This window comes from Zosterops lateralis (assembly GCF_965231275.1).
Source record: "Zosterops lateralis genome assembly, chromosome: 20".
Lineage (NCBI taxonomy): Eukaryota > Metazoa > Chordata > Aves > Passeriformes > Zosteropidae > Zosterops > Zosterops lateralis.
In genome coordinates, this window is record NC_139780.1 from 3,470,715 (window position 1) to 3,494,069 (window position 23,355).

Consider the following 23,355-nt stretch of genomic DNA (forward strand, 5'->3'; position numbering starts at 1 on the left):
AACCTCATGATTCATAACAGGGGCGGCAGGAACATTGCTGCTCCAAAGGGAAAGAGTTGGGAGAGAGATGGCAGCGCTTGGCCCTGCTCAGGCTCTTCTCTGCCTGGGGGCTGGGGCGGCCTCAGTGCAAGAAAACACAGGTCCTAATGGCTCCATCAGTGATTTTAAAAAAAGAAAAGTTATTTTTTTTCCTTGGGTGCTTAGTACGCAAGTTTCCCCAGCCGTGCTGTGGATCATTAATTCCTGGCGCTTATTACATAACAAATATATGCTCTGCAAATGAGAGACATCTCAAAGTGCTTGCGAAGCAGAGCTGGGAGTCTTGGGGCATTGGCTCAGGCTCGGCTCCTGCCACAGAAATTAGAGCAAATAAAGAAAAAACACCTACAGAGGTCAGCATCCCATGGCCCAAATGCCTCCCCCCATATCAATGGCTGGGGGTGCTGGGTGGTGAACCCCCTTCCCACGGTGCAGGAGGGTTTATTTTGTCTGCTGGCTTGTTTACTGCTCCGTCAGTTTGGCATCAGAAGGAGGAACTCTATCAACCTGGAGAAATATTGATTTTATCGACTCCAATCCTGGACTTTCAGCAGCTACAGCCAGTGCTTGAGACTTTATCGGGAGGTTTATTGGGAGGTTTATTTCAGTAAGTGAGAGGGTAAGTGGTGGCACCAGCTGGGGAGAGATCCAGGGCAGGAGAGAGTGGGGATCAGCTTTCCACAGGTTTCCCAGGGTGAGCTACACCCCTTTGGATCCAGTTTTGGAAACTGGATGGGAAGGCTCCCAGCACGGGATCAGCTGAGTGCTGCACTGCTGGAGGAGTGAGGACTCCATCCCCTCGGGTCAGATGGTTTAGGATCTATTCCTCTATCTGACAATTAGTGGGGCTTCCAAAAAATTTCAGCAGAACCTGCTGTGCTCTTACAGGTTCTCAGGAGCTTTTGCCCTCTCCCCAACAGCATCCACCTTCCTTCTTTGGCCCCCTGAACTACTCTGTTATTTTCAGTCTGTCCCCATCCTTCCCAGAGACAATGCTGAGCTAGGGAGGATGCTGAGCCTGGCTAACTCCCATGGAATGAGAAACACCTGATAAAATGCCTGGAGGGGGGGGGGGGAAACAGGCTTCCCATACCTCTAAGCCCTCTTTAGGGTGTGTTTTTCAACATGCTGCTAAAATAAATCAAACCATCAAAAGGCCAAATTAAAGTGTCTTTGTTCAAAGCAGCTGCAGTGGAGATGGACACAGTTACCCACTCAAGCCTGCTGCAGCTAAGTTAGGATTCAAGCTGAGCTCGAAGCCAAAGTCAACCAAAGTAACCAAGTTTGACAAATAACTGCACCTGGAGCTGGATGCAATTTCCACAGGTCCTGCACACGCCTCTGTGCAGCGTTCAGCTGTGGTGGGAGCACAAATGAATCAGGATCTACCAACCCCCAGGACAAGGATCCTGCTCCCACTGCCACCACCCCACACCCTGCCCATGGCACAGGCATGCAGGGTCCCTCCTCTGCCTTTGGATTCAGAGGGCACAAACCAGGTTGGAGAATCCATGGCAATTTTTCAGCTGTTACAGCCAAAGGAAGGATCACTGCTCACTCAGTATAAATGAGGGCAGGTCCCAGTGCTCAGCTCTGGAGGTGCAAATTGTATTTCCAGTGTGTTATTAAACAGGTGGAGCTTTAGTTTTAGCTCTTTTTTTTATATATATAGAAAAGCTGGAAGTTGCTGAACTATTCCCTCATTACACTCTCCACACTGTGCTGTTTCTGCTGGAATGGGAAATGGGGTCTCACACTGCACCCACAGCCTCCCTGCCCATCCCCACAGTGCCCGGGAGCAGCAGAGCAGGGCTGCAGGATGAACCATCAGCCTGCCAGGATAAGCCTGTTAGCCTCATTATGGAGAGAGCCGATCTGCTGATAATGCTGCAGGAATCCCCCTAATCCACCCGCCCCGTGCTCAGCAGGAAGTGGAGGCTTCCCTGTGCTCCCAGGGAAGCTGCTCTGTGCTGTCACTGGCACTTTTATTTAAGGAGATGAAGGAGCTTTGGCAGTGTTGGAGCAAAGCTGTTGCCTGTCAGCCTTCTCCTGGCCCTGCTGGTGTCTGTGATTCCCTCCTCTGCGGCAGCACCTCCAACACTGGCACTCACCCCTGTCCTGGAGGAAGGCCCTGCTGTGCCAGGGCTGTGCCCCAGCTCCACAGGCACATCCTGGGGACAGGTCCAGAGCCCAGCTGGGGTGGCAGCCTGATCCCAAAGGCTGTGGGGCTATAATCACACACCTTTCCAGCTGTGTGAGCATTGCATAAACACACTCTCACCGGTTTCAGGGTTGCCTCTCCCACCCAAAGGGATGTAGAGCTCAGCCAGTTTTTGTGTCCACTCCTCTCTGGACAAAGGAACACATCAGCCCCAGCAGAGCATCCTCAGTCCCACTGAGCCTCAAAAGCTGCAGCACCACGTTCCCAGCCTCCCAGTAAAGCTCTCTGAAAATCTCTTCTACCCCTGGCACTTGCTGATCCTGCTCTTCAGGGATGCCACTTTCCAAATCTGAGCCTCTGCTTCATCCTGATGAGAAATGCAACTTTTCTAGAAGCAGTTTAGCACTCAAAGAACACTCAAAGACAAAGAAAGTGGCTCCTGCCCTGTCGACCTGGCACGGAGCAGGGAGGGAAAACCTGGAATGAATCTGACAGTTACCCCTCCTCTACCCCTGCTGCAAGTCACCCTCCTCACCCTCATCCATCACAGCACTTAAGTGCAAGCTTAACCTCCAAGGATTGTGCCTGAGTTAAAGCTCTGCACAGATTTAATTCTCATTATCATCTGCTCAGCTCCTACACCGCACCTCCAAGGAACACATGAGCTGATGAAAGGTTCTGAGGGTGGCCTGTGTGCCATGGCTGTCACCTCCTGGGCTGGGCACTGCCCCAGAGATGGCCACAGAGGGGTGAGAAGCCCCTGCAGTTGGATGGCCCATTCAGGGGGATGGGCTCAGGAGCAGCTCCATACAGCAAAACCCCATCCCTCTTCCCCCCTCCCCGTGCTCTTTAGACAAGCACAGAAAATGCCATTACAAGAACATTAGCAGCTGCAGGATTAAACACTCTAATGGCAGAAAATGAGAGTGCAAAGACAGCACAGATAACCTTAACTCGGCCCCTCGCAGGCATGAGTTTTGATTGCTGTTTATGTATAACACTTCAGCCTGGAGCTAAATTAGCTTGGGAGTTAACTGCCTCCTGCCCTGCTTGGTGCACGAGGCAAACTGTGCCTCCACAGGAAAAGGAATGGGATATTACATGGGTTTTGACCAAGTTATTAAACTCCATACCTTAGAGAGACAGAACCTCATCCTATAAAAGTCTAAGTCAATAAAGGCACCGGGATCCTCCGACGGCGAAAATAGCAGAAGTGCACAAAGAACAAACAAATATTGCTTGATGTGCACAGAACCTGCGTGGTATTAAACTGAACTACAGGAAGGAATGGCTGTTTTCATAAACACAAATACACCCTCGCCAAGGTTGGTCATCTCCTGATTTACATGCTCAGCTCTGCAACCTCCAAATCCCCTTAACAGGTTGGCTTTAAAAAAATAGCTCTGTGTAAAATGACTTTCATCTGCCTCCTGCCCACAACACACCCCTGTCCTACCCAGACAGCAGTGCCATCTGTGGCTCTGGTGACAAACTGGCCCATTTGGACGATGATGGAAACCCCTTTTTCTTTTTTTTTTTTTTTTTTTTTTTTTTAATCTCCTCCTGCCAATTTCCAGAAAAGAACCTTTGCTACTACATTTACTACATTTCATCTGGTTCTTTCAAGCTCGTGCTTACTGCTTTGGTTGGGGAGGGGGAGGGGGCTACCAATTGTGGATGCAATGAGAGAATTTTGATGAAGAAATGCCTGATTTATAGATGGGGAAAAAAAAAAAAAATTCAACACATTTGCACCTGCTAATCAAGGTAGCTATCCATCTCATTTATGCCACTGCTCCAGCAAGCCTGACAGCACAAAATCAGAGGCTGTTTCTTCCAGCATTTGGCCCTGAGGGATTGATTCTCCAGCAGGTCTCTTCAGCAATGCCCACAGAATGTGCAAGTGAATCAGTTTTGTGCATACAAAGCAGGTAATTGTGCTCACAAATCAGGATTTGCATATGCTGCTGGAAAGGGATGCTCTCCTCGAGGCTGGGAAGGGAGGCCAGCGAGGCAGCAAGCACTCCTGGATTTTACCCAGGGGTATCCCAGAGCGTGGCACGAGCGGCGGCACCAGCACTGCTCCCACATCTCTTCAAAATGTGGAGAGTGAGGAGAGCTGATAGCCAGTCCCACAGGACAAGAAACCTTCCTTGTTCTTGTCTCAAGCAGCACAGGCAGCACCTGCCAGGAGGATGGGGGATTTTGGCTGAACATGTCCAGCCAAGGAGCAGATCCTGCCCTGGAGAGGTGCCTGTCCCACCTGATGTGGTGTGGTCACTGTGTCACATCTGCAGGGAGGGGCCCCCCAGCAGTGTCCATTTGTCCCTGGATTTGCAGTCAGACCGACCAGCCTGGCCGTTTCCAAGGCAGGAAGAGTGAGGGAGATGACATTTGGCTCGTGTGCAGATGTCAGTGCTCCCTCTGAAACGCTCTGATGAGCTGGAGCTTTGCAACACAGGTTTCAAATTTGTCAGAGGGGCAGCAATCATTTAATTAAAGAGTGAGTCACACGACAGAGACGCGAGGGAAGGCAAATTAAGGTCAGGCAACAAAACGCATTTTGACATTTCCTCGCGTTCCAGAGCCTGTTTTCACCCGGAATTATTCTTTACACTAAAGGAGTACTGGGTGTTTGGAGTCACAAGTCAATGCATTGTACAGAAAAATCCCACCCAAAACTCTAATCTGAAGAGTGTGCAGGGAGAGGTAAGAGCTTGAGTGTCACCAGAGAGAGCACAAGTGACCTGGGGCTCTGTCCCAAGGTGTGCCAGGAGCCCATGGCACTGCCACCAAGGACAGGTCCTGCCCATAGAGGTCTGTCTACACCTTGGAGCAAGGAGGCTTGGGACAAGGCTGGATCCACACTGCCATGGAGTGGCTCCAGGGGTAAGGCTGAAGTCACATTAGCCATAAATGTGCTGGAGGACCTTAATGCTGGCTCTGCTGCTCTTCACAGGTGCAACTGTGAAGGCTTTTAGCCTCCAGAGAGGACAAACTTCAGTCCACCATTCTCACGGATGCTCTGTCCAGCCCGAGAAGGCAGAGGACAGGGGAATCCCTGGCACCCATCACTTGGGATGCTCACGGAGAGGATAAAATCTCTGACCCGAAAAGGTTGAAATCCAGACACGATTTATGTGCTGCAGTAAAACCACAGGCCTTCCTCTCTCGTGGTGATAAAAATAAATCACCCTTAAAAATAGAATGGCATTAATAAAAATAAATCTAAAAGTACATGCAGTGTATCATGGGGTTGCAGTCTGTGCCTCAGCCTGGTGGGGAAACTTCTCACCAGTTAAAGGCTGGTCAATGGTGATGGACAGACACAGTGCACAGGGTTATATCCTGGGGTACAAGGTCAAACAGGTACTTCCAAAGGCCTCATTTCAGTTCTGGTGAAGTCTGGACCTCTTAAGGGAGTCTCAGATTTAGGCTATGAAGGTCAGCAGCCCCATTAGCCAGCTCTGCTCGATCCATGTGGATCCGACTGGCAGAAACAGGAGAAAAATGCTGATTTATTCATGTGCACACTCCCAGGCTGGAGAGAGGGGGAAGAAGCTCATGGACAGATTTCAGGAGAGGGCCCTGAAGGCTGAGATGCTGCTGTGCCCTCAGCACAGGCAGGCAGGGACCACGGGCACCAGGGCTGGGAGCCCAGAGCAGCTGCCGAGGTTCAGCTGCAGCACAGTGCTGGGGCAGAGCAACTCCCAGGACAATGAGCATCGGTCCCTTCCCTGCAAACAGGATCTGACATCCTGCTCAAGCGTGGGGCATCCAGCAGGAGCTGCTGGGAGCTGGGGACACAGCAGGAGTGGCAGCTGGGCTGGCTCCCAGAGCAGCAGCTCCTGACACCCGAGGCCATGGCAGGATCCAGCCAGCCCTGCTCGCTGCCAGGGATGGGGCTGGAGAGGGGAGACACAGGGCTGTCCCAATAGGGAGTCATGGTCTGGCTCCATACAGTCTCCCTGTGGTTTCTGCTGCAGGCAGAGTTGTTCCACTCCTCCTCTGAACCAGGGAACAGCTGAATGCATCTCCCCTCTCCCACTGAGGTGGCTGCGTTTTGCCAGCGCCTGAAACAAAAATCCTTCTGCTCTGTGACATCTGGATGAGAAGAGCCTCCTCCTGCACCATCTCCATCTGTCAGCATGGCTGTTGGCACCTCCCAGCCCTCCCTGGGACTTTAGGTGATGCCCAGGGCTGTCTGCACAGGGAATTCATCCAGTGTCACCGCTCTGCTGAGCCATGCCTGCCAGTGCCTCCATGTACACAAGCCTTGAGGAACAGGAGTGCTAAGAAGAGAAGATTGCTTTGACCAGGAAAATGAGTTTATAAGACCAAGTTCAGTATTTGCATCCCAGCTGAGCAAGGAGGGATGAGAACAGGGTCATCCTCACCACCCCATGAGGTGCTCATAACTCTGAAGGATTTTTTTATTCTAATCCATGTATTAATGACAGCCAGGGGCTTTGGGAGGCTTAGGAAGAGCCTTCTCCATTTAGCCATCCTTTAATCCCTCTGGCAGAACCAAACACCAACATCTCTACCTGCAGCCATGAATCTCATACACACTTGAGGAGAAGAAGCTCATTGCTGGGGGAGAAGCAGCTCACAGGGAGATCTGGGACTAAGCTGGGATGGCACCTCTCTGCAAGGAGGGGTTTGGGTGCTCTTCAGACACTCAGCAAGCCAGCACCACCAGGGACACCTGTCTTCACACCACCAAGGAGGCATCCAACCCAAGGCTGGTGAGTCACAGCACAAAAACCCAGCAGAGTCCCCAGGCCACCTCCCTGTGCAAGGTCCTGTCACCCTGTGTTGTTTGCTGCGTTCTGTACTCTTGGCTCACTGCAGACTCCAGGGCTCCCATGTGTCATCCAATAAAGACAGAAGGGAAGGTGACACTTGTCCTTTGCCCAGCCCCACAGCTGAATCCCAGCAGGGCAGGCTGCTGCTCCACAGGCAGGCACTGCACACCCAGCAGAACACACCCAGCAGAACACTCATTTAGAGATGAGGAAGGATGTTCACAAGGATGGCACAGTTCACAACTCCACCAGGAATGGTTGGAGGACAGATCCAGCCTAGGTAACCACCAGGAACAAGTACTGCTAGGAATAGGGGTGTTCTGCATGTAAATGGCCAGAAAATAAAGGGATAGAGAAGAGGTTAACTCACAAGTAGGTTTTCCAGGCTGGACAGCAAAACAACTCAAGTTAGATGCAGATAAACTCCACATGCCTGCAGAGCTGCCACACCAAAGAACTGCTAGATCCACCATTTCAAATCCCCATCTTGTGCCCATCTTCTTCACATTCTGCTGATCAGGGTCACCACTTTGTGACTCTGCTAGCACCTCTCAGTCCCCCATGCCTACCACCAGGCTAGAGCGGAGGTGAGCCAAGAGGGCACCAAAATACCCAGTGGCAGACCTCCTCGCTCACCTCTCTGAGCTTTCCAAGGTCTTCTCTCTCCCCCAGCTTCCCTTACCTGTGTCTTGGTCACACAGCTGCTCACAGGCGTCAGTGGTCCTCTGTCCACAGAGGTCTCTCACCCAGGGGGACGTGGCATTGATCTGGTAGTACAGGGACAGCTTGGCTGGGTTCAGCCAGTCTGAGATGTCCAGGTAGCTCCCCTCGCTCACAACGAAGCTGCTGCCTGGGGGTAAGTGGAAAAAAAGCGCGTTAGGTGAGTGTGGAAACCTGAAAGAAAAACCCCAAATGTGCATTTTTGGCCCAACATCAGAACACTGCGCTCTTCAGGAGATGCTGTGATGACAATAACTGCAAAATAATAATGAGTTCACTGACAGCTGATCTCAAAGAACTTCATTTGACCACTCCTCTCCAGAGGAATGTGCTCCAGCACATAGTCCACCAGCTCCTCTGCCCAGACCTTCCCTGCCCTTACACTACTGGGATTTGATTCTCAGACCTCTGCAGAAATGTGGACCAGTGTCATTATTCTGATCTCTAATCAGAGCATCACTGCCCCAGCTCAGGGAGGTGGAGCTCAGGGCACAGATGGGCAGCAGCAGCAGGGCCTGTTCACCTTTTGTTGGAGGTGAGTGGATTGGCCCAACACACAACTTCTAGTCTGGTTGTCTCTTACCAGACACTACCCCACCCTCTCCCCTCCTGTGAGTTAAAAGTGAATTCCTGCCAAAAATATTTTCTTACAAAATCTTACGCTTCTTTATTTTGCGAAGTGTATTTTTCCCCACCGGCATCTGGGAATATGCATCATCTAATTAGCCAAATAGATTTTCAGTTCAGCCCAATCATTTCCTTATCTAACATCTGAGGCCCAGCATCGCTTGGGGGATTTTGCAGGCACAGAGGTCCTCATTAACTCTGATCTTCAATTACATTGATTATAAGACTGCCTCCATAACAGTGCTGCACAGATCAGAGAGGAGCCAAAAAACCTCTGCCATTAAGTGGTGTTTTGCAAAACTTACCACGGTAAAAGCCTCTAAAAAGAGGGGAGAAGAAACCTGCAAGGAGGAGTGGGCAAAGGAGACTACCAGATAGCCCAGGAACCCACAGCCACCTTTCCACTGAGGACTTGCAAAACTTGCAACCATTGTCTGAAGATTGAAATCCTCCTCAGAGATTACCCAGGGACAGCCAAGTCTACAGATCCAGGGCCTATTGTCATGAAGCTTTAAGGCTTATGACCCTTAGTAAAGGACTAGGACACCATTCTTTTAAGCACCAATTTACTTTGATGAAAGCCAAGAGATTTAAAAAGCAGGATGACAAACCTGCAGCAGCAGCAGCAGCCACCCCACATGAACCTGCTTGAATACAAACTGTGGATCTCCTTTTGAAGAGGATCCCTGATGCTTAGCAAGAGGGAGCCCTTCTCACCCTCATCCTGCGCCACATTATCCATGCAAAGGATAAAACAAGCAGAGCCTCAAGTCAAGCAGCCCAGCGAATGACCTCATTTTCAGGCATCCCAAGATCTCAGCACCGTCCAAATCCAAGCCCTAATTTCCCATCAACTGAGGTCTTTGACCCTCAGAGTGTTTATACACCATAAACATATTCACAGGCGCATCCCTACACTCAAAGCCATTGGAGGCTGCCAAGCTGCTGACTGCTCAGGCAAATGAGAATGAGACATCGGAATCCAGCAGCTCTGGAGACACAGCAAGGCAGGAGCTGCCCCGCCAAGGCTGCAGGATACATCTCAATCAGGCACAAGGCAGCAGTAAATCACTGGGTAAGCCCCCCCAGCACCACTGGAAACACTCAGCACTAAGTTTCTTAGAGCCACGCGGTTTTAGCTCTAATTATTCTTTTCAATGAATTTTTAAAGATAGCCTTACATACCAGTAACAACAATTGCTGGTTTCTTTTCCCAAACAGAAATGCATTGTGCACCCTTTGGGAGTGTTTACTATTTACATGTAGGTGTCTATGTAGTAACCTGTCAATTTTGTTTTCCTCCTGATTTCCGCAGCTCCCTAATACAGAGCAAGGCTTGGGAAGCACGTAGAGTTGTTTTGAGACTCAGCTACAGACAACTCCCTCTGCACCCAAGGACTGAAGAGCGAAACCAGCAGCTCTTGATTAAATCCCTACTTAATGAACCCCACTTCTGGTTAAAATACAGCTTGGAAGCAACAGAAGCAAATCCGACACAAACCATTTGTATTCCGAGAGAGGAAGGTGGCTGGAGCTGGCAGAGGACCTTGGCCCAGGGAAGAGCCCATGGTCAGCTGGGTGATGGAGGGGTGACTTCTGCAGATCCCCATCACGGAATCATTTAGGTGGAAAAGGCCTCTCAGATCATCAAATCCAACTGTTCCCCCAGCACTACCATGGCAACCCAACCATGTCCCCAAGTGCCACAGCCACACGCCTTTTAAATCCCTCCAGGAATGGGGAGGACATTTCCAGGACAACCCTTTCTGCGAAGAAATTTTTCTTTATATCCAACCTAAACAACCCCTGGTGGAACTTGAGGCCATTTTATTTTCTCCTATTGCTTGTTACTTGGGAGAAGAGGCCAAACCCCACCTGGTTCCACCCTCCTGTCAGGGAGTTGAAAAGAGTGAGAAGATCCCCCTCAAGCCTCCTTTCCTCCAGCTCCCTCAGCTGCTCCTCATCAGGCTTGTGCTCCAGCCCCTTCCCTGGCTCCAGGTATTTTGAAGATTAATTAGTTACTTTGATTTTAGTAAGTCTGATTGAGAAATCATCCTCATTATCAGGTTTTTCCAGGGTTTTGTGTTTGTTTGTTTGAAAAACAGCAATGAAAACATTTCAATCCAAAATTCCTGAATTCAGGCTCAGTGGAAAATGAAGATTTTTTCTACCTCAGACTGAAAAAAACCCAAACCTGGAGAAATTAAAGGTTTTAGTTTCCTTCCTCCTTCTTTCCATCCTTCCTTCCCTTTCTTTTCCTCCTATTCTTCCCTCAGAGGAGGGAGGGGACAACTTCCAGCAAGGAAATTTCTCACATCTCTGAGGATGAGTGTGTGGCAAGACTTTGAGAGACGTTCTCAGACACCCTCATCACCTTCGCTCCCACACAAACACAAACAGACAAACACCCCAATCTTGATCCCTTTATAGCTTGCCTGGGAAATAAATAACAGAAAAAGGCCTTCTACAAATATTGTGAAAGCTAAAATTCTGATGATTTCAAAGCCTTTTCACAATTTTTTTTTCTCTTCACTTTCAAAGAATCCACACGTAGAAAACAGTTTTCAAAAGTTACCATCGTGTACATATCAAAACCACCTTGAAAAGCTTAGAAAGGGCAGATTGAGGAACAAATCCTTTTAGAAACTACCAGGAACAAACATTTTCTAAACAAGAGCTGTTTCAAACACCTTCAGCTTGCAGGGAACATCAGCTGGATTTGTTTTCTACAAGTGCACTCTCTGGATGGTGGGAAGGTGAGTGATGGGGGAAATGGAGGAGGTAGAACCCACTACAAACCACCCTCCTAAAGCCTGTCTCGAGGACCTCAGACCCTCCTAAATCACCCCCACACCAGTTTGAAGCAAACCTTCAGCTCTGCCTGCAGCCCCCAGAGCAGGTGCCAGCACAGACACTCTGAAGACACCTGGAGGGACTGTCCACCCTGCTGTCCTCTGCTGCCAACCTCCCAGGTGTCCACTGAGACACAAATCTCAAGCTTCTCACTCAAAGCTTTGCTGGAATCTCCCTTGAATGGAGACATTTAGGTCTCGGGATAAAGCAACCATCAGCCAAACAAGTGAATACAGAAATAAAATGACAACTCTGCTAAAATGACAGCTCTGCTCTGGGCCTGATATTTCTGGGTCTGAGAGATTTCAGCCTGCTGGCAGCTTTTTTTCCCAAGGAAAAAATTCTCAAGGAAGTTTCTTCTCAAAACAATCTTGGCAAACAACTCTCCTTTCTCACAACAATCTTTCTCCAGGTGGTGTTTTGCTGTTTCTCTGGTTTAACCAATGGGATCAGAGAGGTGTCGTTCCTATTCACCAACCATGTCAAGTCTGTATGGGAACACCTTATAAAAGGTAGTAAGAATTAAGACAATAAAGCCTTTTTTCTATGTTCTTTGCCTTCTGAAATATCTGGAGTGTCTCATCTTTCTTTCCTATCCTATGACACTCTGCAACCCAGCACCACCTCCCAGGAGTCCCATACCAGGACATGCCCCCAAATGCTGTTGGGCTTTAGGAGGCAGCCAATGCCATGGAGCAGTGGAAAACACCAGGAATATACACATGGCCAGAGTGTTATGAGCCCTGTGTAAATGTATCAGTCTCTGAGGGTGTCCTGCACCTCTCAGAATGGCTTAAAATAATTTTGCTAGACAGTTCTCCAGGTGTGTTTTGTGAAGCAAAAGGTTTAATAAAGACAGAATAACAAATGATACAGAAACAAAAGGAAAGCCGAGCACAGGTGTCAGAGAAGCCCCTGACACCTCGCTAAAACACCCCAAAAAGCACTTGAGCTCCTTTGTGCACCTTTATTAATACTTAACAATTTAGGAGGGATACCTTGGCTTGTTGCCAATAGAAGCAGTTACAGATGTTGAGAGACATTTCTACAGCCCAACCAGTGCCCCTGTGCTGGCACTGGACCAACCACAGTGAGAACACCACAGAAGATTCCAGTCCATGTCCCTTTTAAGTTCAAAGGTAAACGGACTGAAACTCTTTTCCTTCTATAGAAACACCTGCTTGGGTGTGGGAGTGCGTTACTACACCAGGACACAGCTACAAACCCTTCCCAGCTGCACAAGGTCCAGCAGCCCCTCAGGGGATTGATTTGTTTGGGTTTCTGTGTTTGTGTTTTCCATTTCCCCCATTCCTTCCCCAACACTGATCAAAGCCCGATGAGTTAAGGCAGCGTCAGAAGATCATGTCTCTCATGCTGGGGTCTCCTTCAAAGTTCAGTGGAATTGCTTAAGCCCTGACAAAAGAGGCTCCAAGTTTTGACATTTCAAAAATCATGTTCAAGAACACAACAGGATAAAACAGCTCAGAAGAAATATCTAACAAGGGAAAAGAACAAAGCACCCAAAAAGGCAGCCAAAAGGGTTTGGCTTTTCCTTTCTCTTTCTTTTCAAGGGAAAAGATCAAAACATAATTTTTTTTGAAGAACATCTATTTCTTCCTCCCTCTGCTCTTTTTGTCATCTTTGGTCCATTCACTGTTTCTTGGCCAACAAAACTCCTTTTCATCTAAAATTAGTATTTTGTGTTGGGAAGCAATGGGAGGTCATACTATAGGTTGCTATTAATGTATCCAGCCCTATGCTATCATACAGTTCTAATCCTGTTACAGACAATTCTTATAAACACTAGAGGAAAGCAGATCCCTCTTGCTTCATTCTATAGGTACAAAGAATAACCCTATTTGAATTCTTTAGAGACCCCTTTTTTCCCCCTTGTTAAATTTGAAAGAACCTTGCCCAAAGAGACAACTCCTCCCCTATCAGCTCTTCCCCTTGATCAGCTCTGATGCCCTGGGCCCAGGGCATCAAAACTTCTGCTTCTTCAATTTCTCCCAGAAAATATCAAAGAACTGGACAGACTTTGGATGCCCAGCTCACATGTACTGATTTAAGCAAGGAAATGGGTCTTGGGGCAGGATTGTACCCACAGACCAACACAGTGCTCAGCTCTACCATCCCTCTCCTTGCCCAGCACCAAACCAGGTGATTTGGGAATAATTTAAATAGTTTTAAGCCAAACTCTAAGTTCTATAGTCTAATTTGGATCCAGTGACAGCATCACATCAGGTTAAAATCCAAGCCAACCCTCTTTACTTTTTTTTTAAATTATTTCTCTCTTTGCGCAAGATGAAATGCTCAAACAGCATTATGATAGAAAGATTAGAAAGCGGCACAAGCCTATAGACACGTTTTTCATTCAGTCCTTCCTCAGCTGAAGCCCTCACAGGGTATATCTCACAGTGCTTGACTCCAGGGTGTATTTTCAGCACATGAACTGCCCCCATGGGCTCTCACCTCCCCAAACCCAGTGATGACCAAACCTGGAGACCCCCATCCCCTCAAACACCACCAACCCTGCCAGAGCTTTTCCACCCTGGCAAAGCAGAAGTCAATTAGCAGCACATGTCTGTGTGTAATTACAGCTCAAACTGGCACCACCTCTCCTGTGGGAGGAGCAGGGCTACAATTTAAGTGTTAAATTGCACTTCCTTGATCATTCTGACAGACTCTTTCTTTGGTTTTTCTTGTCAGTCAGTCTTGATTTCTCTAGAGCTGAACTCCTGACAAAAAACACACATATTTATAAGGGAGGTGATAGCTCAGCCAACTTTTCCTAAACTTAAGCACAAGAAATCTGCCCACCCTGCCTTGTGGTCAGCTCATGCTGCAATGAAATCTCCCATGGCAGCTTTAGACAATGTAATTGTGGAGGTGTTGGTGACAGCACAGCTCTGTCCTCAGAAGGCTTCTGGGTCAGGAGTGGCTGAGACAGAAATGAGACTCCTGAAAAAAACAACAAAAAAACCTTCTTCTTAATGCTCAGCATCTCCCAACTCCCACACTGCAGCCTGGGGAACTCTTAACAGTGATGCTCTCCAGATATCACAAAAGGGTTCAGGGAAATCCAGCCTAAATCTAATCAGATCACAAAGCACAGAGGAGCTGTGATAAGCTTGTGGAGTGAATGCAGAAGTCAATGTTTGCATCTCTCCAACTGTGGGAGGGAGAGCTGGTCAGAGATGTGCCATCCTCTCAAATCAGAGGGTAAATGGTGTTGGTAAAGCTCAGCAAGTGGCAGGAGATGCCCTCTCCCCACAGGGGTGGGCACCTCCTGCCTCTCTCAGGATGCACCATGTCCCAGCTCTGAACAGCTCCTGCTCACACCATCCAAGTGCCCAACCCCACTGGCTTTGCTCCAGTGAATCCTGCAAAGGATGAGGAAGAGGCATTTGGCTTCCCTTGCAAATGGAGCTGCCCCAGGAGCTGGAAATGCCTCTGGCAGGCACAGGGCTGGGGAGCAGCCGAGCAGGTTCACAAGGCTGTCAAAGCCACGATAAAAACATGATGTACTTCAGCCTCCAGAACCTTATTAGTTCTTCATGCAAAGAGCGTTCGTGCCGTAAAACCGTCCTGGAATCCCTTTGATCCACGCTGATACAGTTCATAAATTGATGTTAATATTTAGAGTTCATGTCTGGTAACGCTGCAGCCATTTGCTCACATTTTCTTGCCAGGCAAGCAGCCACGGGAGCAGGAGTGAGCTGTAACACAGGCACGGAGGTGACCCTGGTGATTACGAGCTGCTGGAATAAAATGCAATTTGTAAAGCTGCCCCCAAACACGGCCACCTTACATGAAACACGCAGGGCCTGGAGCAGCCAGACGTGACACTGAGTCTGCAACAAGAAAGTGTTGCTTCTGTCAAAGCCCTGACCCAGGTCTCCATGCAGCAAAAACCCCGGGAGGAGAAAACAGCACAAGAAAAACTTCTTTTAAACCAATTCCTTCTGCTGATTTCAGAGGGGACTTACGAATCTGGGAACAGCTGGTGAACATGGGAGACCCCAATTTTGGAATCTTTCTGAAAGCCTGAAAAGATCACAGAATGCTTTCGGTTGGAAGGGACCTTAAAGATCATCTTATTCCACTCCTCTCCCATGGGCAGGGACACCCTCCACTGGACCAGATTCCTCAGAGCTCCATCCAGCCTGATCTGAGACAGCTTTGAGATGAGATCTCTTTCTCCATCCTTCTGGTACAAACCACAGGGAAGCTTCACCTGTAAATCAGAGAGTGTCTCCAGCTTCTCCTTGCTGCCAAATGGGGTGGGGACACAGCCAGTCCCCCACCTGCAGTGGCTCATCTGTGTGCAACCCATCCTGAGTGCCCTGAGGGCATGAGGCAATGCCTGGTCACCTCCAAGAGCTGCAGAAGACTGAGCAGGAAATGTCAAAAACAAACAATTTAAAAGCAACACATTTAATTAAAACCGAACTGAGAAGTTGTTGTGAGCCCCAACAATTGCAGTCTGCAGAGCAATCTTCAGGGAAAATTAACACAGGCTGCTAATAGCAGCATCCAATTCACCAGCATCTTGGAGGAAAGAGTGGTGGGGGAAGGTAGGAAATAATCTGCAGATGAAACAATTACTGATCAGCTGCGTGGCGAGGACAGCACGGCATCGTTCAGGCAGCAGACGCAGATGCATGGAGATTAAAAGAATAAACAAAAGAGAAGCTCCCTCCACCTCTGCCATCTTGTCAGATGCTCCAACCCAAAACATGGTCTCGACTGGGAATTCCACCTCTGCTGGCCTCTTGGTTTGAAAGGGGGTTCTGGGTTTGCTCTCAGGGCAGCGTTCATCCTGGGAGAGCTCATCCAGGGAGGGTTCATCCTGGAAGGGTTCATCCACTCTTGCAAGAGGGGCAGAGCCAATGCACAGGCAGCTTGTCAGGATGGGGACACTGCCCACACTGAGCTCTGACCCCACACTGAGGGCCTTGCCTGCCCACACTGAGCTCTGACCCCACAGTGAGGACCCTGCCTGCCCATACTGAGCTCTATTACCACTCCACACCCATCCCACAGCACGGCAAGGTCCAGAGGGATCACCACAACTCCCCTGGCACACATCCCAGCAGAGGAGGGAAGGAGGCTGTAAATGCCCCAAGATGTCTTTGACAGAAACCTGCTTTATGCCCTTTGCTTTATTTCCACTTATAAAACAAAGCCCTACAAGCCCCTCACTAAACACAGCTCTTCCCTCTGCACCACGGGAGGATCTCACCCACCTCTCCCACTAAAGTACAAACATCCACCCACACCGTATATAACCTCTCACAGGCTGTAAAAATGGGAAGCTTTAATTGATACTATATTTCATACTGTTGTGCAGCAAGGACGTACTCCAGGCTGAGCCCTCCAGAGTATCTTTCTCCACCCTGCCTTCCCTTCAAGCCATTCCCATTGCTCCAGCTCCACTTTTTTGAATTATTACCTACAAGAAAAAAAAACAAAAACCAAAAAACAACTATTGGATGTAGAGCTGAGTGGCTCACATATTCATAAGAGGTTTTATTACCCCGATGGAGGGGCTCTCTTTCCTTTCTTCCCTCCTTTGACATGGCTAAAGGGTCCTCTAAATAATGCCTCGCATTTCCATATCCTCATAAAAGCCACGACATTCTTTCCATAAATCTGAGCCACCTCTGAAATCAGAGCAACTCCTTCTGCCCAGCACGGGCACGGGCTGCCTTGAAACACAAAAGCCCTGGAGCAGCAGAAGGGAGGAGAGGATGCTCCAGCCACTGCGTTGGAAGAGAGGATTTAGAGGCACCAACTCATTTCTGGGAAGCAGGAGGTGCCAGCCCTCCTCGCTCCTGCCAGGCTCTCCTTGATCCAGCTGCTCCATGAAGGGAAGGCACAGCAGCTGTACAAACCAGGCAATAACTGCTCAGCGGGGAGCGAGGCAGGGGCGCCCCATCAAGTCGAACAAAAGGAAGCAAACAAACTGAGGGAGAAATAAGGGCAATAAGAGACAGGCTGGTTATTATAGAACTGCTGCTTGGAATAGATCCTCCCAGCTTGGCTGCCAGTTGGCTCCTGGGCCCAGTCCTTCCCCTCCCCTTTCCCACCCTGCCACTCCAGCAGGCTCTGGAGCTGCTTTCTCTAACGCCATTCTTGCTGCAGCAGGGAAAGCTGCTCTTCTCCAAAGCTGGAGACATTTGGGGAGGCTTCCCCCCCTCTTTCTTTTCTTGGCTCTGGCTGCTGGCACACCAGAACTGGCTGGCATCTATTTAAAGTTTCCTTCAAAGCCGAGTTCTCATCGTCTAGGAGAGCGATTTCTTTCAGCCCCTGCCTTTGTTTGGCTCCTCCTGCAGAGGTGCCGGTAGCAGCTCCGCTTTCAGATTTTCCTTGGCTCCTGGCGCTTATTGAAATTCCACATTTCAAAAGGGAATGGGAGGGCACCTCTCCCTCGCATGAGAACATCTCCTGTGAATGCATCGTCCATGCCTTCCTCGCAGAGCCTGCCTCATCCTCCTGTGCAGCACCAAAGGGAGCAGCTTCAGCAACCAGACGATGTCAGCGCACGGCGACACTCGCCAGACACGGTGCCACTGCCGGGTGCCACACCAGAAGCTGCCTCAAGACTGATCAAAGCTCCCAGACTCTGCCAGGCCAAACACGTCAGCTCTGTTGTCACCTCGATGCCACAGGGATGCTCGTGCCAAGGCCCTTCAGCACCCTGTAAAAAAGCAGATTTAATCCCCCCACGGGAGATCTCCAGAGAGGAGCAGGTCCCCTCTTCTCCACCAGCATCAAACTCCAGGTGCTGAGCTTTTTCCAGCCACATTTTTTCCTGGGTATCACTGAAATTTCCCAATCCAGCTCAGTTCTGCCACATCTTTAAATGCTTTGTAATATTTTGCTGCCAGTTGGGTGGTGCCTTGGGATTTGTTGTTATTCAGAAAGAAGGAACAACTTTAAGAGCTTTTTTTCCTCTTCCCAGGCAAGGGACTGTCATCGCATAAAATGATGAGATTTCAGGGAAAGTGATAGCCACTGCAAAATGTCTTGGCTGCTTCTATGTGAAGAATTTGACTGTTTCTCATAAAAAATATTTAAAAAGTTTTCGCAGTTTGTAATTATATTTTACAGTTTCATTACAAAGCTCATTTTAATTCTTCTCCAAACCGTTGTTACCAGTCCTCTTGCCACTTTCTCTTCAGAAAAGTCATTAAGTCGGGACTGGAAATCATCCCATTTCCCCCAGTTTCAAGGATATTAATCTGGTTTATTGGTATTTCATTGTCATTTTCATTCGAGTGTTCCCTGAATTTGCATAATTTGCACTGCCACCCCTTTCCTGGTGACAAGCACAGACTCAGCGTTTCACTTTCATTCTACAGAGACTCATAGCATTTTGTTTATTTTCTTTTTCAGGACACGCTGTCTTCCCTGAGCCAGAACAACAAGCTGGGAGCAGCATGCTGAGGTCCTGTCTCCATCACTGACATCCTGTCTGACCTTCAGCAAGAACCAGAACCAGTGTGAGCTCCCAGTCCAAGTGCTGAACTGGCCAGTGCTCATCCCAATGGGACACAGGTTAGCACTGGAGCAACCTCACGCCCCAAATGCAAAAGTTTCTGTTCTCCAGCTACTTGGAACCATCTGTGAAAATTTCAAGTATTAATATGTGGCTTGGACAATCGTTAGAACAGTTTAGAAACAGGTCAAGGTGTAGACAAGTCCCTTGTTTCAAATCCTTAAATCACACAATGGTTTGGCTTGGAGGAGGCTTTAAACATCCTCTTGTTCCAACCCTCTGTCATGGGCAGGAACACCTTCCACAAGACATGGCTGATCAGAGCTGCATCCAAACTGGCCTCAAACACTTCCAGGGATGTGGCATCTGCACCTTGATGTTGTCTTCATGTCTCCACTCCACTGATGCTCAATTCCTCCAATGTGTGAACACAAAGTAGATGCTCTCCTCTTTCCTACAAGGGCCAAGCTGTGACCACTGGGATACCCCAGCTACCCAGAGCCCACTCTTAGCAGAGCTAATCCCACTTCAAACACACTGGTGACTCCCATTATGCTGTGGGGTGATGATTTCATCATCACTCCACTGTCCCCTGCAGCTCTCATCCTGTTGTATCTCTTTAACCATCTCCCACTCCCCAAAATATTAATCCCCCAAGAGCTGCCCTCCACTCCAAAGCTCCCAAAGCAGGGGGCTGTCCCAGAGTTGGACTAGCCAGCAGCTGGAGATGCACTGCCTGTACGCTGCACTGTTCTGGCAGAGAGGAAGTGCCCCCTCTGCATGCCCCAAGCAGTGTGCAGGAGCTGAGGAATTGGAACCGACTGAATAATGGGTCCTGTCTGCTGGAAGAAAATGAAATTTGCCCTCATGTTACTGAAAACTTGCACTCGACGCTCACTGCACATTATAAAGAAAAGGTCAGTGAAACACAACAAATGCAAGGAGCCCAGCTGGAGAAAGCAATAAATAGTGACAGCAGAACTCGTCTAATTTATCAAAGCATCTCTGCCTTTGCTCAAAGCCCAGCAATTTCCCTCTGTGCTGCTGCAAGGGCTGGGATGAGCTGCTGCAGGACAGCAGGAAGCCTGTCTGTGCAGCTCCCAGAGCTCCTCAATGAGTTCGGAGGAGAACAGACAAATCCATCAGACACAATTAGCACCAACGATAACAACGATAATACTAATTGACGCGACTGAGATTTTGGACTCAGGCTCGGAAGACGTGCCTGCGGAAAGGGACATCCCTGCAGCCAAACACAGCTGGGGCATTCCCAAAGAGAGGGATCCCCCCAAACACAGGCAGAGGGGCAGCAGGAGGGTCTTACCATCAGCAATGAAGTGCTCGGGGACGTGGAGCGTCACCTTGACGGTCAGCGGGCAGGAGAGCTGGGAGCCGCAGACCACGGCCAGCACGCAGGAGCTGACCGCGATCAGCGTCAGCGCCGTCTTGTTCACGGGGCTCTTGGTGGAACCTGCAAGGCACACACAGAGGGGTAAAGCTGCACCCAGGGATTTCTCAGCAGAGGCACACACAGAGGGGTAAAGCTGCACCCAGGGATTTCTCAGCAGAGGCACACACAGAGGGGTAAAGCTGCACCCAGGGATTCCTCAGCAGAGGCACACACAGAGGGGTAAAGCTGCACCCAGGGATTTCTCAGCAGAGGCAGGGCAGCCCCAGCACGGGGAAAGCATTGAAAACAAAGATGGCAGCTCAGCAGGAGTTTGCACATCCCAGGACTTCCATCACACCTTGCTTGGCTTCATTTTGCCAGAGGAGAGGGAAAACCTGCTCAAAGCCCTGAATAGACCCTCTCCCTGGGAACTTCTCCTCCCCGGAATCACTCATCATACCTGCCGTGCTCCCCTGCTGAAACCACCATCACTTCTTGTCAATGTTGGCTGCCTTGGCAACCCACTGTGAAACCCTGGTGGAGCAGGACAGCGTTAGGATGGCTGAACCACCACCAGCAGCAGCTGGGTGGGACAGAAGCCCCAAGTTTCATAGGGAATGTGGTGAAGCTGTGCAACACAGAGTCATCCAGAGAGACCTGCCTGCCCCAGAAGATTCAGCTGCTCTTATTGGATGCAGACTGGAAATGTCAGGTGTCCAAACGAGACCCCCTCTACTGATGGAGATGACCAAGAACTGTCCCCAGGCCACTGCAAACCCACCAACAGGTCTCTACTGCCCAAGCAAGGAGTAGCCTTGGAGCCTGTATCCTTGAGGCACCACTGATCCCCCCTGGGGCTGCCTCACTGCTGCTCTGACTGCACTGCATCCCCCATCCAATACCCTGTGCCAGCACCCCGCTTTGCTCCAGGATAACAACACCTCACAAGGCAGCTGGTTCCTTCTCCAGGGCTTGGGATGCACCACTTGGAGAGTGTGTCCATGGCAAGGAGAGGGCACAGCCCAGGAGTGAACCCAGAGGCTGCACAGCCCAGGAGTGAACCCAGAGGCTGCACAGCCCAGCAGTGAACCCAGAGGCTGCACAGCCCAGCAGTGAACCCAGAGGCTGCACAGCCCAACAGTGAACCCAGAGGCTGCACAGCCCACTCTGGTGCAAGCTGAGATGACCCAGCTGCCAGCAGAGTTGACCACAGCCCTGCTCAGGATTCAGGTGAGGACACCTCTTGATTTTTTGGAAGCCAAGGCAGCCTCTCCCTGCTTGCACCCCAGCCCTCATCACCTCATCAGCAAAGAGAGATTTAAAAAGCATCAGTTTGAAAACCGAATGTGAAATGGATCTGAGTTAGCACTTGTACACCCTGCAGTTTGCCTCAGTGCCTGCTGCTGGAGGTGCTGGTGCCAGGGCAGGGACCCCATGCTCAGCACAACCTGAGCTTTCCAGGCAGGGCACCAAGCCCCACCACAGCACCCCCAGGCTGGAGCCTGCACAGAGGATGCTCCAACCAGGATTTGTAGGACAGGAGAAGTGGCTGATCTGCTGGAAAATAACCCCATCACTGAGACCAACAGGAGCAAGAAAATTGATTATTTATGAAGCATCTTCTCCTTTCCTTATGCATGGATCATCTAAACAGCCTTCCCACTCCTATTTCACAGCTTTATCGCCAATCCCCTGTGCCCCTCACCTTGCAATCCTCTTTTTTCTTTTCCAATCTTTATTCATATCATCAGCATAAGTTAGCACCTCCATGGGAGGCAAAATCCTCCTCTTGCTGGGTACACTGTGCCTGCCACAACCCCTGCTTGGCTTGAAGTTATGACACAAATGCAAAAAGGAAAAAAAAAGAGGGAGAAAAAAAGAGAAAAAAAAGTAAGGCAAGGAAAAAAAAAGCCCCCATGAGGATAAGTGGACGAAATCAAATATACAATGGACTAGACAACGCTGGATTTCACCCTTATAAATCACCTTTCAATCCAGGGTCTTAAAGTGCTTTGCAAACATTAAATCATAAATCCCTTATGAGTGAGACAAGTATTATCCCCTTTTCACAAAAGAGCCCAAATCCCAGGTATGATGGCAGCTTTCACCAAACTGCAGCCAGAGTGGAGCTGGAGGAATTAGGATTTCACATCCCCATTGGTCCATGTGGCTTCTTCTCTCCCCGTGACTCAGAGGAGAACAGCACAGGGGCTTGAAACAGCAAAAAGCCTTTTACACTTCCATGAGTTTGAGCTTGGCTGCTCAAGGAAAGGGACAATTGCTCCAAGTCTCCTGTAACTCCCTTCCCTCCTGCACTCACTCATTTCCATCACTGCTAATCACTGACCTCTAGAAGTGCCTGTCGTTTGGTTTTGACCAACTGAACCAAAACAAGGGGGCTTCTGCTTGAGCAGAAATTGGGTTTCCAGCTCAGCTCTTTATTGCTCATGACCAGTTTGCTGCCAGGTTTGAAGGGAGACTGCTGGAAAAGCATTTAAGGAGAGGAGCAGGGCTTTTGTTCTCCATCTCTTTCCCAGCTCTGCAGACCACTGATACTCCAGCACTGCTGTGCTGCATTTAAACTCCTATCTGGAGATAATCAGCTTCACTCCAAGCCTTTAAAACCACAAGCCAATGTATTTTCAGCAAGACCCTGCTAACCAGACCCACCTCAGCAGGTTCTCCAGGGCTTCACCCTGTCCAGAGATGAGACAAACTGATCCCTTCCTGCCTCAGCCCAGGGAGGGGATCCAAACCCAGCTTGGTACCTCAGGCAGCCCCAAATAAACCCAATGCCACAAATGGCTAAGCCTGTGTTTTCCCTCCTCTCCTTGTCATCTCCAGGCTCTCAGGGAAGTGTTTGAAGAGCAGATTTGAAACTCCAGGTGGTATCAATGTCCTTTACCAAGAGGAGGAAGCTGGGTGGGGAATACAAGACATTTATGGATGGTTGAGAGCCCCAGCACCCAACAGAAGTCCTGGTTTGGGTCTCGTGGGGTCCAAAAAGCCCCCACAGGGGGAAGATGGTGATCAGACGTGGTTGAGACCAAACTCACTGCCCAGATCCCTCTCCCCTAATAAATGCTTCAAACACTAAGATGATCTCTCTGTATCTTTAATCAAAGATGTTTCTGTAGTGCTTTGAGAGGTTGCAACAAAGGGAGTGGATGTCCCAGTGCTCACCCAGACAGTTTGGAAGGGAAAAACATGGACCATCGAGATTCCCAGGGAGTCTGCACTCAAGGAGTGGGCT

At 49.4% G+C, this 23,355-nt stretch overlaps 1 protein-coding gene across 1 annotated transcript in view; it reads right to left on the bottom strand.

Annotated features, from left to right (window-relative positions):
• The window catches only part of ASTN2 (astrotactin 2), a 281,232-nt gene that overhangs the window by 183,463 nt on the left and 74,414 nt on the right, over nt 1–23,355 (bottom strand). The window contains exons 6-7 of the mRNA XM_083875651.1: nt 20,037–20,183; nt 7,691–7,858 (exon numbers count right to left, since the gene is read on the bottom strand). Coding sequence (XP_083731777.1) covers nt 7,691–7,858; nt 20,037–20,183 — 315 coding nt within the window. The remainder of the gene's footprint in view (nt 1–7,690; nt 7,859–20,036; nt 20,184–23,355) is intronic.